The sequence below is a fragment of the Aspergillus welwitschiae genome (assembly GCF_003344945.1).
Source record: "Aspergillus welwitschiae strain CBS 139.54b unplaced genomic scaffold BDQ94scaffold_65, whole genome shotgun sequence".
NCBI lineage: Eukaryota > Fungi > Ascomycota > Eurotiomycetes > Eurotiales > Aspergillaceae > Aspergillus > Aspergillus welwitschiae.
The window spans coordinates 36822-53099 of NW_020798759.1; the positions used below are offsets into that span (position 1 = coordinate 36822).

The 16278-nt window shown below is 50.6% G+C and overlaps 6 protein-coding genes across 6 annotated transcripts; 3 read left to right on the plus strand and 3 right to left on the minus strand.

Moving 5' to 3' along the window:
* The first annotated feature begins 4 nt into the window (after positions 1 to 4).
* BDQ94DRAFT_185119 (uncharacterized protein) lies at positions 5 to 1342 on the plus strand. Its single transcript, XM_026774798.1, has one exon. It carries the CDS (start codon positions 120 to 122, stop codon positions 939 to 941), a length of 822 nt encoding a protein of 273 aa, XP_026620242.1. The 5' UTR covers positions 5 to 119; the 3' UTR covers positions 942 to 1342.
* Positions 1343 to 1817: 475 nt separating this feature from the next.
* On the minus strand, positions 1818 to 3636 carry BDQ94DRAFT_118778 (uncharacterized protein). Its single transcript, XM_026763721.1, has 2 exons — positions 3368 to 3636; positions 1818 to 3169 (listed from the first exon to the last, which is right to left on the minus strand). The coding sequence occupies exon 2, from the start codon at positions 3096 to 3098 to the stop codon at positions 1950 to 1952; it is 1149 nt and encodes a 382-aa protein (XP_026620243.1). The 5' UTR covers positions 3099 to 3169; positions 3368 to 3636; the 3' UTR covers positions 1818 to 1949.
* Positions 3637 to 7953: 4317 nt separating this feature from the next.
* BDQ94DRAFT_163810 (CAIB/BAIF family enzyme) lies at positions 7954 to 10144 on the plus strand (the record flags this gene model as incomplete). Its single annotated transcript, XM_026769820.1, has 4 exons — positions 7954 to 8650; positions 8701 to 8999; positions 9053 to 9553; positions 9602 to 10144. 4 exons carry the CDS (start codon positions 7954 to 7956, stop codon positions 10142 to 10144), a joined length of 2040 nt encoding a protein of 679 aa, XP_026620244.1.
* Positions 10145 to 10452: 308 nt separating this feature from the next.
* Positions 10453 to 11390, plus strand: BDQ94DRAFT_118818 (uncharacterized protein). The gene is made up of 3 exons (XM_026763723.1): positions 10453 to 10801; positions 10929 to 11158; positions 11270 to 11390. Exons 1-3 carry the CDS (start codon positions 10618 to 10620, stop codon positions 11297 to 11299), a joined length of 444 nt encoding a protein of 147 aa, XP_026620245.1. The 5' UTR covers positions 10453 to 10617; the 3' UTR covers positions 11300 to 11390.
* A 570-nt stretch (positions 11391 to 11960) lies between these two features.
* BDQ94DRAFT_175811 (40S ribosomal protein eS19) lies at positions 11961 to 13068 on the minus strand (the record flags this gene model as incomplete). The annotated part of the gene is made up of 4 exons (XM_026772564.1): positions 11961 to 12249; positions 12318 to 12378; positions 12444 to 12507; positions 13039 to 13068. The coding sequence occupies 4 exons, from the start codon at positions 13066 to 13068 to the stop codon at positions 11961 to 11963; spliced, it is 444 nt and encodes a 147-aa protein (XP_026620246.1).
* A 517-nt stretch (positions 13069 to 13585) lies between these two features.
* On the minus strand, positions 13586 to 16222 carry BDQ94DRAFT_118835 (RNA 5'-triphosphatase domain-containing protein). Its single transcript, XM_026763724.1, has 2 exons — positions 15432 to 16222; positions 13586 to 15384 (listed from the first exon to the last, which is right to left on the minus strand). Exons 1-2 carry the CDS (start codon positions 15871 to 15873, stop codon positions 13613 to 13615), a joined length of 2214 nt encoding a protein of 737 aa, XP_026620247.1. The 5' UTR covers positions 15874 to 16222; the 3' UTR covers positions 13586 to 13612.
* Between the last annotated feature and the right edge of the window lie 56 nt (positions 16223 to 16278).

Genomic DNA, 16278 nt, shown 5'->3' on the forward strand with positions numbered 1-16278 from the left:
AACATCACGTGCAGCATAGCTTCCATGACGTCGGTCCAGTTCCCATTTCATTAGTTCTGTAGCTTCACACCCTTCTCTTGATACATTCATCCCATTCACCCAATTCACCCATCTTTAAAATGACCAGTGCTTCTTCCCCAGATGAGGTCCCACCCCGGACCTCCACCCCAGCCACCGCTGCCGCCGACTCCGAACCAGAACCAGAACCCCAGCCAGAACAAGATGCTGTCCAACCCGCAACCACCTCCGCGACTGCAACCGCCCCAGCATACTCTCCCATCTACGCCACCGCAGAACCCAGCGACCTCCCACCTCAAACAACCGGCTCCCTGGACACCCAAGTGCCATTGACACCCGCAGCGACCACTACCACCATCACAACCACCGAAGACCCTCCAGCTACATCTACATCCCCACCACCACCCCAGCCCGGCGCCCATCCCATCCCTCCCCCAACTTCCACTGACCACCCAGCTCCAACATCCACCACCACCACAACCTCGAACCCTTCTTCACCACATCCTCCTCCTGCCCCCAAACCAGCCGACCCTCCAACCATCACCCCAGCACCAGCACCAGCGCCCACAGCATCTTACACCCCTACACCCACCTCCACGTCCAACCCCAACCCCAGCTACAGCTACAGCTACAGCTACCAGCCCCCCAATCCAGCAACCCAACCCATCCCCAACTCCACCACAACCCCCTACGGTTCCCTCTACCAGCCGCCCACGACAACTACTACGACGGCCACCACAACGGTGACTTCTGCGGGGGCGCAGCTGCCGCTGCATTATGAGCCGGATGCGTCGTCGTCGGGCAGGGTGGATCTGGGTGAAGAGGAGGATGGGATGTGGGGGTGGATGAAGTGGGCGGGACGGAAGTTGGGGGAGGTGGAGGCGGAGGTGTGGAAGAAAATCAATGAGGTTCATGATAAATGATTGTTTTATATATGATTGTGTGGGGGTTGGTGAAGGGTGTTTTGGTGGTGGTTGTGGGTTTAAGGTAGGAAGGGAGTTGGGAAGGGTTTGTTTGGGGTGTGTATGATATATCTATGTTTGTTGGATGGGTGGTTGATGGGTTGGGCGTTGGTTTAGGTATGTTTGGTTTACTACTTGGTTGGGATGGGGATGGGTATGGGTATAGGTATAGGTCGGGTTCTGGGCTGGAAGAGGGATAAAAAGGTATGGGTGCATCTGGGCTTGTAGAGTATCGGAATAACTTTGTCTTGAATGGGCTGTTAGTGTTTTAATCATGGGTAGACATCAACTTGGTGAAAGTATTGTTTATTTCGGGCTTGCATATCATACTACCTTCAGTTAGCATATAGTATTACTTGGGCGGTGTTACAATGAAACACAAGTCATGGTGTATGTATGTATGAGACTATGTGGCCGAAACCAAGCATAGACCGTATATTTATTATCTCTATGTGTAAAAAATATGTCCAATGCCTCACTTCGGCAGGCTCAAGCTATCAATACCGAGCCGTCAAAAAACCATATAAACAATATGGATTGAATGGATAGAAGTAGTCCATTGCAGTTTGTTGCCATGCAACAACCATTTTTCAAAAATTGCAAGAATGGAGAGTGGTCTGGGGTACCAGTATGTGTGTTGAAGCGCACCCCCAAGAACGCCTGATAGGCAACAGGTTCATCAACCTTGTACCAGGCCGATGTCATTATGTGAATGTTGTTTGAATGAATGCCAAAACGCCGGGGTCATTCCCAGAAACCCAAACCCAATGCATCGTCAGGATCGAACCAGTCGTATCGATAACGTCGTCCAGCTTGCTGGTGTATTCTTTCACAACAAAGAAAAGTAATCGTAGAACGTAAAGTATGTATCAAGAAATGGGACCAGCCTCAAAGTCTCCGAAGAGACGTTGCAGGGTTGCAAGAACATGGACTGTCCTTGACAAACACCCGCCAAGAGTATTTATATGATTACATTGATCCGAGTCGGAGAAGGGCTTCAACTGCGGCACGCTCTTCCCGGTCACCCATGACACCCTCCGGGAGGGTGAAGCCGTGTTGTTGAACCGGTAATCTGCGCGGTGCAGACTTCGCCAGCGACGACGCAGCAGGTCCTCCGCCGCGCAGCTGTGGCGAATTATGTGTTCCATTCACGAAGCCTCCCGAGGCGTTCAATGATCGTGCGCGAAGCGCATCAGCACCTATCTGTGCCCAGTCTTCCTCGTCTGTGATGTCTTCTTCGCCCCAGTCTTCGTCCTGCATCTCGTCGTCCGGGGCCTCAGACGACGAGCAGTACTCGCGCTCGTTTCCGTCGAGTGACATCTTGTCAGCCTCATGTTCCAGCATGCTGATATCATGTCCACCGTAGTCCATCTCCGAGTAGGAGAAGACAGCGGAGTCGCCAGTAACGCTACTGCCATAGGGCTGAACGCTTCCCCGCTTTGTAGGGATCTGCATGCCCCGTTGCGGGAAAGAGTTGGAGATACTGGAGGGTGGCGACACGTTGAGGTGTTGTGCATCCCGCAAAGGCTCACCACGACGGCGAGCATCCCAGCGTCCCCAGCCAACCTTCTCGAAGATAACATCACCATCACGGCCGCCACTCTTGTCTTCGCTCCCTCGGCCTTCCAGCGCAGCAACCACCAGCCTGCGTGCTTTGGCAGGCGGGATGCCTGAGAATCCAGGGACGCTAGTAGTCAAATAACCCATCAGGTGGCGAATAGCCAAAGGGCCATGCTGCAGCATGATCTCCGGGAGATGGCATTTGGCCAACATTCCCGGCGTGATAGCCCCAGTGCTGTCCAGGTCATGAGCCGACGGACGGGCTTCATGCGAGTTGTTCGTATGATCGGCGGCATCTCCGAGGTCAACATCGGACTCCACATGCGAGGAGCTCAGCGGGGAGTATCCAGGGTGATTAGCGCCCTGGCGTCTGAAGCCCTGCGGAGGCAAAGTGGGGGAAATGGAGTTGGGCGGAGTAGGCAACATGGCAGGATGCCCCGGACGAGCGGGGTCACGACCGCCCGGGGTGAAACCGGAGCGCGGCTTGGGAATATCGACAGAGGCCGTCTTGCCAGCAAGGGCCATAGCAATGCTGGAGGTGGTATTCATGAAAGCCATGGTGATGATCGAGACCAGCGAGAGGATCTAGATACTCTTTTATTTGGGGGGACCTGAGGGTGGCTAATCTGCTTATCAAATGAGTCAGAGGACCATCCGCCAATCACCGCATGAGGCCAACCAATGGAACAGATGACTAAGTCCCACACTCAGAAGAACAATTGGGAAGTATAAGATTCACGCGTTTGGAGGCAAATAAGGAACGAAACCCGAAAATTGAGATCAAAGGAATTTGGTTGGATTTTTTTGCTTTGAGAGTTTGTACTCACAGTGCACTGTTCCCAAAGGTAGATCACAGTCGGGACAGCTGTGCAGACGCAACGCTGAGGCGTAGTATGCAGGGTAGATGCGATGCGACGCGCTAACTCAGCGTACTACTAGGCAGGAGAGTTGATAGGGAGGATGACGCGACAGGTCGAGACGAGCAGAACCAGGGGCAGGATGATCAAGCCAACAAGAACCGGGGGGGTGGTCAGAAAGCCTTGGGAAGTTCTTTGAGATTGAGGAGTAGTAGGATGAGAGGAGAGGAAGGAGATTTGGCAAGTAGAAGGAGGAAATGAGACGGAGAGGAGAAGGAGGGGGGAAACGCAAGGAGTGGTGGTTGCAGTCCGTCAATAGTAGTAAGAATAGCAATAATGGAATGTCTGTCAGCCGGGAAGGAGGCGCCTTCTTTCGGGGCAAGTAAAAAAATAAGAAAATAAAAAAAGGACTAAGTATTCCGTAGGTATTATTGATTGGAAATCAGATAAATCAAAAATAAAATAATATGAGGGAAATGCCAGGCTTGAAAGGTACGGTATTTTGTTCCTTCAAAAAGGAGGTAAATTGATTTGATGAACCCCCTCTCTCCGGTGAGATACACAGTCACTAAGTAGTTAGTTAGTGTGGGATGACGACCTCCTTTAAGGATGGAACGGCCTTGAATGTCTCCAGTACGACCCTCTTATCATCGACTGACTTATTCAAAGTTCCCCTTATCCATCCTGTCAGACCCAGAACCTCCTTCTTACCGACGCAAGCAGTCCGCCGTCCAGCCCGTGGCCCGGCTGATTGGTTGCCAGCCTCAGGCCCGCCCTAGACAGCGCCGGGAGCTTCCGGGGGCAATCGGCCCTGGTTTTAATTCTCGCGTTATCTTACCGTATTGATGCATTTCCCACACACCGGCTTATCACTCACTGTTCATAAGTTACCGAGAAGTAGTAGATAGTAAGTACTCTGTAGATACTACTACTATTGCAGAAATGCCACTCCATTCTTGGGCTCATGGGGTTTATTTTTACGAATCAATCATTATGATTCCCTCCATTCCCTCCCCCTCCATCCTAGATGCTTCCGTCAACCACACACATTTCCAGGCTCCAAAGAGTAGTCGGTGACGAAGCCTGTGATACCCGCCCCAAAACCCAACCGACCACAAGTTGGTTGAATCCCACCCCCCAATGAGGTAATTTCAATAGGACGTATACTACAACCACCACCTCCACTTCCTTGGTTTTAAAGAGCAGATGGGAAAGCAAACATTTCCACTTGTTTCCATCGAGCATATCAAGGCCGGTGCCTCGTGCCCGTGCACCCCCTCCCCGCGTCACGGAGGGTTGGTTGCAGGGTTCTTACCCTACGACTGGATTATCCTTCATCGATTTTGTGGTACGCGATAACCTTCCATGATGACGGCACGTGGGTTGTCGGGCACCGCACATGCGCAGGTGGACGCCGTGGTGACTGGCTGTGTGCATCCCACCCTTTAGAGACCTTTTTTTTTTTTTTTTGCAGAAGCCTAAATGTAAAATGTAAGAATGTAGAAGGTGTAAAAATTGTGGACTGTTCCTTGTGTGCGGGAATTATGGGTAGAACTGGGCATTTTAGGTTGCACCGGGATTGCTCTCAATTTTCGGGTTGGCAACGTGATTCTAGAGGGGCATCTAATTGATTGACTAGCGAAAATTCTCTACTGCGTATCTACTTACTGGGCTCTTTCTTCAGCCGCTGAGCCCATTAGATGCTTTCCCAATGTTTCCGTCATTGCATCATATACTTTTTGCTTGATATGTCGACGTTCATTAGACTGTCTGTCTGCTTTTGTTTTGCTCATGCAGCAGGCTTGCATCGAATAGTACGGGGGTGTCATGTCCTCATCGGCCACATCAGGCTGGTTGGGATGTTGGTTGGGGGGGAAAATGGACAGTCGCTAACTGGCTGAGACGGGCTCGTGATGTCTATGCATCTCCGCTCGGGCCTTTTTCTGCTTTGCTTTTTCTTCTCTGGTTTTAATGTCGTTTTGCTTGTGCCGCATGCGATCAACATTCGCCCCCACCAATCGTACTTGAATGAGGAGTGACGGGGGATGGTCCTCCGTCCGTTGAGGTTGATTTTGGACAGAGTATCTTTACACGTTGACTGGCATATTGTCAGGGTGGATAACATTATTTAATAGTGTATTAGGATGCTCGATATATTCTAATAGAGTAGGTATCTGCTGCATAGTGGGTACGTTATTTATATCCTAGAAGTGGACTCAATAAACTAGAGGCTAAAGAAAGACTATTCCCAGCAACGCCGCATCTAAATAAATAGTAGTGGTCTATTATTGTCCTTTTCCCCCTAAACAATAGGGATTGGTATGATCTATCACCCCTATGCATATTGGTTAGGAATGTTATAGAACTTTCGATTGCCCGGACTATTTCACAACCACAAGAGAAAAGGCAACCCTTAAGACCCATAGTTGAAAGGCAATCTGCGGGATCTACTTCTGACCATAGGATCTGCCGCAGCCACAGACCACAATAATAAATTGTGGCGAATCTGTGCCACTCTAATATCCAGGCCATTTTAAATAGCCAATTCTACATTGGCTGTCACATACACAATACAACACACTTTTGCAACTATACAGTAGTCTTCGGGTATATGTACAGTATAACTATAAGAGTGGCTAACAGATGCCCAGTGTAGTGTTTCTCCGGTGCTACGAATCGTTCTGATACCAAGGAGCACTTACGGAACTTCTAAGCTTATACAAACATTCCGTAAACATAACCTCTCGTGTAGTTGCATGTTTGACAATATCACAGAAGAAATTGATACAGAAACACTCTCTAGCTATATATTCTTGTATTCATTTCACTGCACAAACCACAATGGATCCAAGCGTACAGCTTCCTTTTCTTGATATTACTTCCACGTGTCTCAAAACAACCTACCTGCTGCTCATAAGTAGTCATTCGCACCTAAAATGCTAACCGTGCTGCACTGGCAGATGATCACCGTCTGGTACTCCAACCAGGTGAGACCATTCGATCCTGCATTCCAATGTCCCTCACTCTGAATGACTGAGGAGAGAGTGACTTTAATGTGTTACAAACTCAACTCTACATATGTGGCTTACAATACAACTCCAGCGAACTTAGGAAGCCCATGAGTTAGCTGAGCGAAGGGAAGTCAGTATCGCAGCCATGCAGCATTATAAGGGCCAGAATACTATACCTTTGCTGAAACCAGGCCTCTCTGGTATGGTGGAAAACATGACACTCCTTCAATACCCTGCAAGAGGTCAAGCTGGCGCAAAAGTCAGGCACCCGACCGTTGTCTGGCCGTTACTTTAGTCTACAGTTCGGGATTCGGGATGTTGGGAGCGCCAAATATCAAGAATATACTCAGTGTAGCTGATTCCAGCTCCTGCAGTCTACCATAAAGACACCAGGGAAAGGGCACAGGGGATCATCTCTCACGCTGCTTTTACTCAGGCAAGTCCCTCGAAACAGGACCTGTCTCTGTCTGTCACTATGAGAATTGCGTCTCACATTAACTACTCGCAGTGGTCCTACCTGAGTGGAGCTTATAAGTGATGCGCTAAGCTGCCACGCCTGGAATTCTAATCTTTCACCAGATGGCCGAGCGGCTAACTTGTCTGCAATAACCTGAGAAAGCACTCCTAGAGCGCACTCGTAGGAGCGGATTTTGACAGTCCCATCCCCTGTTATTGTGTTGCGTACTCCGACCAGCTAAGAAACTAGACCTGCCTCTCACTGGGAGACGTTGGGTTGGTATCTCCTACTATACATCAATCACACAGAGCTATCTTTCAAGCGTCTGCGGGATAATTGGCTACGCTGGTATGAAGTTCTGTTAAAGCTTTACGAATTTCCGGCATTAGGATTTTGTATCAACTGATTCATATAAGCCGAATTAGCTACACAGAACGCTGTCTGCTAATAGCACACAGCATTATATGAGAATACCTTTTACTTTTCTCCAGTATCCTGTGCATCTGGTAAAACGATAGTTGAAGTGAGCCTTGCCAATATACTACTACTCAGTTATATGCACAATTCTCTCATATGGCAATATACCAGGCGATAGGAGTTGACTAGGAGTGCTCGGGGCACAACACGCAATCGCATACCAGGATAGTTACGTACTAGTTCATGACAATTGAGCCTAGATGGATAGGCCACTGAGTCTCTTGTTTCACTTCGCGATACCAATGTCAATTGAGGGGGGAAATTTGGAAGGGGCATGTCTCCGGAGTAGGGATGCTAATTGCCTATAAATATATAGTCTTTTAATTGCATTAGAAACTACAACACTGGAACTCTAGTACGATGCACCATAAATAGCCAATCCCTTAAAACTCAACTAGAAGAATGACATACGCCAAAACCATCGAGATAAACTAACGATCAACGCTTTATCTCAGCCGACATCAGAGCCGGAGGGTTCCGCTTCCGATCTTATCGGCGCCGCATCCGAAAAGTGCATCTTGCAAAGCCGTTCCACCTTTCGGAATCCCCTCTGCGGGGTTCGTCCCTCTGCCCTCATTCTGGCCCATAATTCGCCTCTCAAAGCAAGCATAATGATTTCCTGTGCCTATTCACCTACCGATCGGTCCACATCTGCGCGTTCACAGCTGTGCAGTCACTCACAGCCGTGCGTTCACCACTGCACGTTCACCCGACGGACCAAACATCGGAATATTCCCGGCGCAATATTCACTGCCATCAGAGTAGGCCCCAGCCGTGCCGAAAATCTGCCTATTAAAAGGCAAGTTTCACCTCAACTATTCTGTGCAACTGACAGCCGTGTGGAAACCCGCGCTAACAATTTACATTCGCAGTTGACGAAGAACGTTGTTGCACATTTACTCACGAAGCTCCACCTAGTACTGACTGACATCATGGCGGGATCTTCCGCTGTGGACTATTCACCAGTTCGCGAAGCTGGGCGCATCTTTTCTTATCTTTGTGATCAAGCTGAGGATCTGAATCTGCCCAAGGAGGTGACTGAGAGCAAAGATGCCGTTTCCTTCTCTTCAACACACGATGAAGTTTACTTTCCAATCCCTTTCAAGGAAACCGAGACACTCGCTGCCCTGAAGGGTGTTGAGGGTTCCGTGGCCGGTGCCATTGCAGACCTTCGCTACGGCCCCTCTGAACAGAAGCGTAACGTTAAAATAAGTCTTGAACGGGCGACTGCGTTTGGTTGCCAGGCTTATATGGCTAAGGTCGACGGGCTGTCCAAGTTGGACCCCGAGGTGAAGAAGAAACTCAAGGGTAAGTTGGCTGATTTAAAGCACGGTCGACTTAGACTAACCCAGACATAGATACCGACTTGCTTGCAGCCCAATCCAATGGCTACCGCCGGATGTCCGCGAATCTCTATAAGACTAAGAACGACAATGAGTTCTTCCACATCCATGGCTCGTTGGAGGCCACCACAACGCTCAACATGATTGGCCTGGAAGGGCAGCGTCCGGACCTGACAGATTACGAGGAGATTATTAAGGTCATTGAAAGCCACGTGCAGAAGTATAGCGCAGCCGAGTTGGAGGAAATGAACAAAGAGCGACGGCAGGCGGGTGTCACCGCGTTCAAGTATGACGACTTCAAGCAGACCCAACATGTATGACTGACTCCTACCATATACACGCTAAAGCAACGCTGACAAGCTACTAGGGAGCGCTAAATGTCCAGCAACCACCATGGAAGGTTAGCCGTCTGAATGGAGACTTGCCTCCCACACCCTTCCCAGCCAGCCGCAGCGGAAGCAAGAGAATTCTTGAAGGTGTCAAGGTCCTAGAGCTGTGCCGCATCATTGCCGGCCCTACTGTTGCACGCATCCTGGCCGAATACGGCGCGGACGTGCTGAAGATCACCAGCCCCAACCTGTCCGATGTACCCTTCTTCCAAGTTGACGGCAACATGGGCAAGCACGCCGCCGACCTGGACCTCAAGAGCGAAGCGGGTCGCCGTCAGTTCGAGGAGCTCGTGGCCGATGCCGACGTTGTCGTGGACGGGTACCGCCCAGGTGCACTTGATAAGTTGGGCTATGGCGCCAATGCTCTTGCTGCTCTAGCTGAGAAGCGCGGAAAGGGCATTGTCTACGTAAATGAGAATTGCTTCGGTTATGAGGGAGAGTGGGCCGGCCGTCCTGGCTGGCAGCAGATTGCCGACTGTGTAAGTGCTGCCTGCAACTTAACACGAGCTATCACTAACTTGCAACAGGTTACCGGTATCGCGTGGGCCCAGGGACAGTTCATGGGCCTCTCAACCCCCGTCGTCCCCCCCTTCCCCATCTCCGACTACGGTACCGGCTGCATGGGCGCCATCGCCGCCCTGACTGGTCTCTACAACCGCGCCAAATATGGCGGTTCGTACCACGGCAAGGCGTCTCTCATGCACTACGACTTGCTGCTCTTTGCCGTGGGTCAGTACTCGGAGGCCATGCAGGAGAAGATGCGTGCCGCGCAGCCAGCGGAGTTCTTCAAGCTCCGTCACTGCGACAGCGTCGACCGGATTTCATCGACCGTTCTGAAGATAATGCAGGCTCGTTTCCCTCACCTCTACCGCACCCCTGAGGAGGCGGGCGCAGAGGCCCTTACGGAGAAGTGGTTCTCTAAGGGATACAACGCGGACATCGAGATCGTTCGCCCGATTGCAGAGATCGAGGGTGTCGACAACTCGTTCATTCGGTCAAGTCGCCCCAACGGTACTGATGCAGCGAGCTGGGAGGATTTTGAGAAAGATGTAGATAGCCGGAAGGTGTGATGGGCCGTTACGTTTACTACAAGTACATAGCAGCACTTGGACAGGACCAGTTTAGTCCACCAATATTACCGGTAATGAAACCTCACCACGAAGCATCCAAAGCAAACCACATATAGATAGAAAAAGAAAAGACTAGCTAAGTTATACTCTTAAAGCACCTTACGCAAGAAAAAGCAACTTTCCCCTCAGCCAAGCCGGATACCACAGCCATACCGATCGGATCCGATAAACGCCATCCATCCACCATCGGAAGTCCAATCCATCGGCCCGACAGATCTTTCTTCTTTCTCCCCTCACTAAAGTTATTACTTACATCACCGATGTATGCAGCAGCATCCATTTAATCAAATAAAAGTATACCAATTCCTACCCCCTCACAACCCACCCACCTTCGTACACCAAATCCACATCCACAACACCATACATACATACACTCAACTCAACTCCCAAAATCCAAAGAAATCAAATTCAAAATGACCTACACCATCACCTCCCCACCCCCGTCCCTCTGCCCGCCCACCAGCGCCGCCATGATCTCCTTCCTCGAGAACTTCTACCGCATCAGCGACACCGAATCCCTCCACAACGACTACGTGACGAATTTCACGGAAGATGCGACGCTCATTATGGGCTCGAAGGTTGCCAAGGGATTGGATGGTATGCAATCCCAATAAATGCCATTCTTTCTTTCTTTAAAACTATCAGATCAAATTACCTTTATTCTATATACTACATGAACACAACCACCCATGGCTGATTGATAATAATGAATTATTAAATCTAGAGATCTTGAATTTGCGACACGGGCTCTGGACGCACGTCGCGCGCCGCAAACACACCCCCGAGCGGGTGTATTTCGGTGCGGAGAGAGAACTCATGCTGTATGGGACGGTGAGGTATGTGCTCAGGAAGGATGTCGAGGCTGGGAAGGAGGATGAGATTGAGGTGCCCTGGGCGGGGAGAGTCGTGTTTGATGAGAAGGTTGAGAAGATGCGGTTTTATCAGGTTTATTTGGTATGTCTTCCCCCACCCCTCTCTCTTCCATATTCTCTATACTTTGTCCCTTGTTTGATTTTTCTGAGGGGGGTATATGGTTTGGCTAAATGGTATCTCTTGTGTGTTTAGGATCCGACGGCGCAGGGTGGGAAGAAATGAGGACTTGGTACTGCGGAGGTGTAGGTTATGGGGTTAGGATTGGGTTGGTGAGAGGAAGAAGAGTATAGATGTTGATAAGTTGGGGTTATCTCGTTGACATGGATGGGCATTGCATGGTATATATAGTTGGTTCTTGTATATGGTTGTATACATTGCATTGTTCTTGATGTGGTGCATGGGACATGGCTGAGGGCTGTATACTTCAGTCCCTTATATCGTTCGGGACGTGGCTCTATACATCTATCGGGAGAGGAAGTCTACCTTATCAATACAATAGGCGAAAGATCTACACCATGTATAATTGTCCTTTATGCCCGCAGGAACAACCATTTGATCGATAAAAAGAAAAAGGTAGTAGTAGTCAAGTCATCCTCTCCCTGTCATAGCCACTCATTCGTCCCATATTCCATTTCCCATCTAACCCAACGCACCCCCCCAACGATGGCCCCGTTATCTGTTGTGAACCCCCAAATCCCGCGCGGGATTTGGTGTCACAATGACAAACGGGGAGTTAAAAGAAAAGCAAAGAAGCTTAGCCTGGCTCAGCTTTCGATAGGGAGTGTGCCAGGAAGGTAGGGAAGACAGAAGGTAAGGGTTCGGAGAAAAAGAGTAACATCAGGACTTTTTCATTATTTTAGCTCGAGCATCCGGAGAGACTAATTTACTCCTCGTCCTCCTCCTCGTCAACGGTGGTCTTGGCGATACGGTCAAGATCACGCTGGCCGCTCTGGGTGATGCGGCGGCCACCCTTCTCCTCATCGTGCTCGAGGACACCGATCTTCTCGAGGGACTGGATGACCTTACGGTCGACGGAGCCGGAGGCATCGACGTGGTGGGCGGGGCGGGAGCCGCGGTTCTTGGTGGAACCGTGGACCTTGCGGAGACGGCCAACACCGACGGTCTTGCGCATGTAGATGTGGCGAGCGACGGCAGCGGCGCGGACGTAGTACCTATTGCAGATTTCTATTAATCACGCTGTTTTTTTTTCGAAGTATTGGATCAATGGCAGTTGTCGTACCAGTCGGCGTCCTGGGGAGGGAGCTCGTTAGAGCAGGAGGTCTTGACAGTGTCAACCCATCCTAATAACCGTATTAGTTTTGATCTGATTGTTGCGATTTTTCGATGAAATCCGGTGTGCACGAACCAGGAATGGGGAGCTTTCCCTGACGCTTCAGGAAAGCAGAGTAAGCAGCGATGAACTTCTGCGCCTAAAACCATGAAAAAGGAAACCTGTTAGCTGATACGTCCACAGGCATCGTATATTGAAGATTGTCTGGCAGGTGCGCATTCAGGCATGATATGGCATATAGCATGGCACGGCACGTATCGGCAAATCTGGACATTTTTCTGCGTGTCGCGGCGGCAGTAATTCCAGTTCGTTCCTGACTCCATAACATCCATTTCCTCCAGAATTCCCATATTCCATAATATATGGCTGGAGTACACAATCGTGGTAGTCGTGCATTGCGTATTCCCATTCCAAACCCATAAACTCATCATATCTCATGCCCAGAGTATATGTACCCAGCCTTGCTTGCTTTGCTGCATGCGCCCAAATTCGATATAAAAATGTCGATTTCTGCTCCGTCGAATGCCGATACCATGTGTATTTCCCATTCCTGTCGTTCTTTTTTTCTCATTTTGTCCTGATCGTGCCGTGCCATACCATGTCATGCCATATATCCCATCCATTCCGCACCGACCAACCAATCTCCAAAAGTTGACATGACATGACTTACGTCGACATCGCGAACGGTGACACCACCCATTTTTGCGACTTGTTGAACCTCGAACGGGGAATCGAAGAGAGGGACGAGGGAGGGGTGGAGGGGGATGGGTCGGTCGTTGTCGTCGTTGAAGGGGAGTCGGGGTCAGGTTTCGAAAGCCTCGAAATTTCGGATTCGCACACAACTTTGCGCGAGTAGTGCTTCTCGGTTGGCTGTGGGCGCTTCGCTTAGCCTGTTTGGGTTAGCCGTACCCTAAGTTGGTGCCTGGGGCAGGATAGGCATGGGCGGTGAGTTATTGTTATGTCATGTGACTGGGGTCGTGCGTTCAGGCACAAAGTTGATGCCTTATTCTAGTTCAATGTAGATCCGTGATTACTTAAGCAACTAGATAACGAGCATGTTCAGCATACGCATTTCTCTATTTCATTTCCATCCCTACTGTACAGTCTATGGTATAATTATCGTGATTCATCAGGAAAACCCATTATCCTCCATTACAAGGAAAAAAAAAGAAAAAAAGGGAAAAAAATAACCCGAAATCATCCCGGCCAACGCCTGCCTTCATGCTAAACCCAACTCAGTCTTCCTACAGCGTGGGCGCCCGCTTCAGCCCAACGCAGTATCGCACAAATAGGGTATCAATAAAGTGTTCGTGACGAATTCCTGGTGGACGTCGCCGTTCGAACTCCTCGATCGCTTCCGGCACACTGAATCCGCGCCGTTCGATCAAGTATGAGACAATCAAGAATCCCGTGCGGTTGAATCCATAATGACAGTGGACTCCCACCACCGGACGTGGGCCCTCGGGATTGCCGGATTTCTCCATCTTCTCTGTTATCTCATTCTGTAGTCGGTCTACTAGAGCGATGAAATCGCGAACCTCGTCGGGAGTAGGGGGGATCTTTGAAACCGTGGGATGCTTGTGGTAGTGGATGCCACCCTTCTCCATCGACGCGGGATTGTATACCGGATTCTCGTAGCTGATATCAATCACGGCATAGATCTTGTCGCGGTAAGCTTGAGAGAACAGAACAGGATTGTGTTCTTCGTCCACCTCCCGGAGCATCTTGAGGGCCGCGAAGGTGTCAGCGATTCTTTCCGACACTGGTGCCACCTTCTTCCACTTGGCCAGATTCTTCACGTCCCATTTGCCGGAAGTATTCAAATATTGCAGCTGCCAACCCATGCTGAGGCGGTTATCGATGTGCTGGCTGAGAAAATCTTGGATGATCCCGGCGAGAGTGCGGTATGTCGCACGGTCGTAGATCAGTGCATGAGACGCCGGAGCAGGCAAGACAACAGTCTTGACCGACCGCCGAGATCCCGGACGATCAGACTCACTTGTCATCTCCTTCTCTTCAATCTGTGGTTCCACCCCGAACTCCTCTTCGTGTGCCCGCCGATCATATGATGCCGGCATCGTATCGTGAACTTCGGATGCGTCGGGAATGGAGCACACTCCATCCGCATCGTCATCCACGCTACACCCTGCTCGGCCAAAGAACTCCAGGATCTTTTTTAGCTCTGCAGGCTTGTTTACCGCATCTGCTTCACCAGCCACTAGGAGAACGGGCGTGCGCACACCCGCCCAAACATCCTCGCCTGGGATGCCCCCAATGGGCTTGCCATTGCTGTCGTACGAAGGCAGTGTTCCCCATGCCATTCGTCTCCACACGGCCGTTTTGCTTTGCTTGTTATAGCGGACTTGAAGGCCTCTGGTATCGGGATCTGCTGCTGCGCCGACAAGCCTGTTCACGCTGGTGCTATGTAAGCCGCCCCGCCGATCCCAGTAGCGCCAGAGGTCAAAGATTGGGCTGGGTACGTGGAGGAGCCGACGGAATTTGGCGACATCATGCGGGGGCGGGGGCCCAGCACGAGGGCAAACGGCAATGAGACCGAGGATATGTTCTTTCAGACCAGTGCCTGTCGAGGACGTGGAGGACGCTAACAGTGCCGACAGCGAACAGCCTAGACTATGGGAGATCAGAACCACTCCTTGGCCTGCCTCTTTGTCTCGATGCTGCTCAATGGCTGTAGCAAGCAATTCTGCCAGCGCTTCAACAGTATACGCGTCCCAAGAAGTGGGCGAAAAAGACGATAAGCCGCATCCAGGGAGGTCGATCCCAAAGCAAGGTCCGACATTGGAAAGACTCGTAAGCAAATGATTAAACTGCGCAAGAGATCCACCCAAGCCATGCACAAAAACCAACAACGGAATCGGCGAGGGCTTGGTGGGCAATTTGTCCTTTTGAGGATGCGGACGGAAGAACGTTCTGATAGAAGGGTATGTTGCAGTAGATGTTGTGTATGACAGGTATGATGAGTGCTTCTTCAGGAGACCTGGATCTGTATCGTGGGCTTGTTTATGTCAGTACATAATATTGAAACACCGAGGTAGTACCAACCATTCTCGCTCTGCTTCTGTTGAGGCACTTCCGTCTTCTCAACAACAGTGCCTTCGGTGCCATGGCGTAGAGACCCTGTGCTATCGTAGTCTTCCTCATCTGAGGAAGTGACCATCCCTTCAGAGCGCTTGGAGAAGCCTTTGCGCGTTCGACGAAAACGTGCCTTGCCTGAAACTTGTCCCCAGGCCTTGCGGCGCAGCACGGAAGAAATGACACCGCATCCCACCATGGTGACGAAACAAGAAGTCAAGAAGACGACTTTTCCCCAGTTCACCGTGCCATCGTAGCTATATGCCTGAAAAAGACGAGCGAGTGAAGCAAAAGCACCAGACTTTGTGATAGCAGTGTAAGTTGAATCCCAAAGACGCAGAGAAGCACCAAGATCCACAAGACCGGACCGAGAGGTGGTAGGGGAGGTTAGAGGGACATCTGTCGACCCCATCCCCGGCGGCGACGAAGACAATGTTGGGGATACTTATATGACTACCGAATGGTCCAGGCGCGAAGCTGCGTCGCCCCTAAACAGGAACCTCTCTACCGCTCACCGATCGCCCAGGCCTTAACACCCAGTGTCAGGGATCCCTCAGTTTAGGGACCAACGATCGGGAGCGAGGCGGATCCGTTCTGGAATGCGAGTCGAAGTTCACACGAGCCGAGAGAACGGCACCTCTTTGGCGGGTCAGGAGAGTCTCCGGGATCGATAGTGAGGCAACGGAGCGGGTCGATCGAAACACTCAGCAGCCGGGAAGCCCAACGATAGCGCGCTGTGAGGCAACGAGTCTGGAATAGACTAATTTTGAAGGTAAGGAGAGCTTGTTCTTAGGCACGACTTAAACTGTACCCCGGG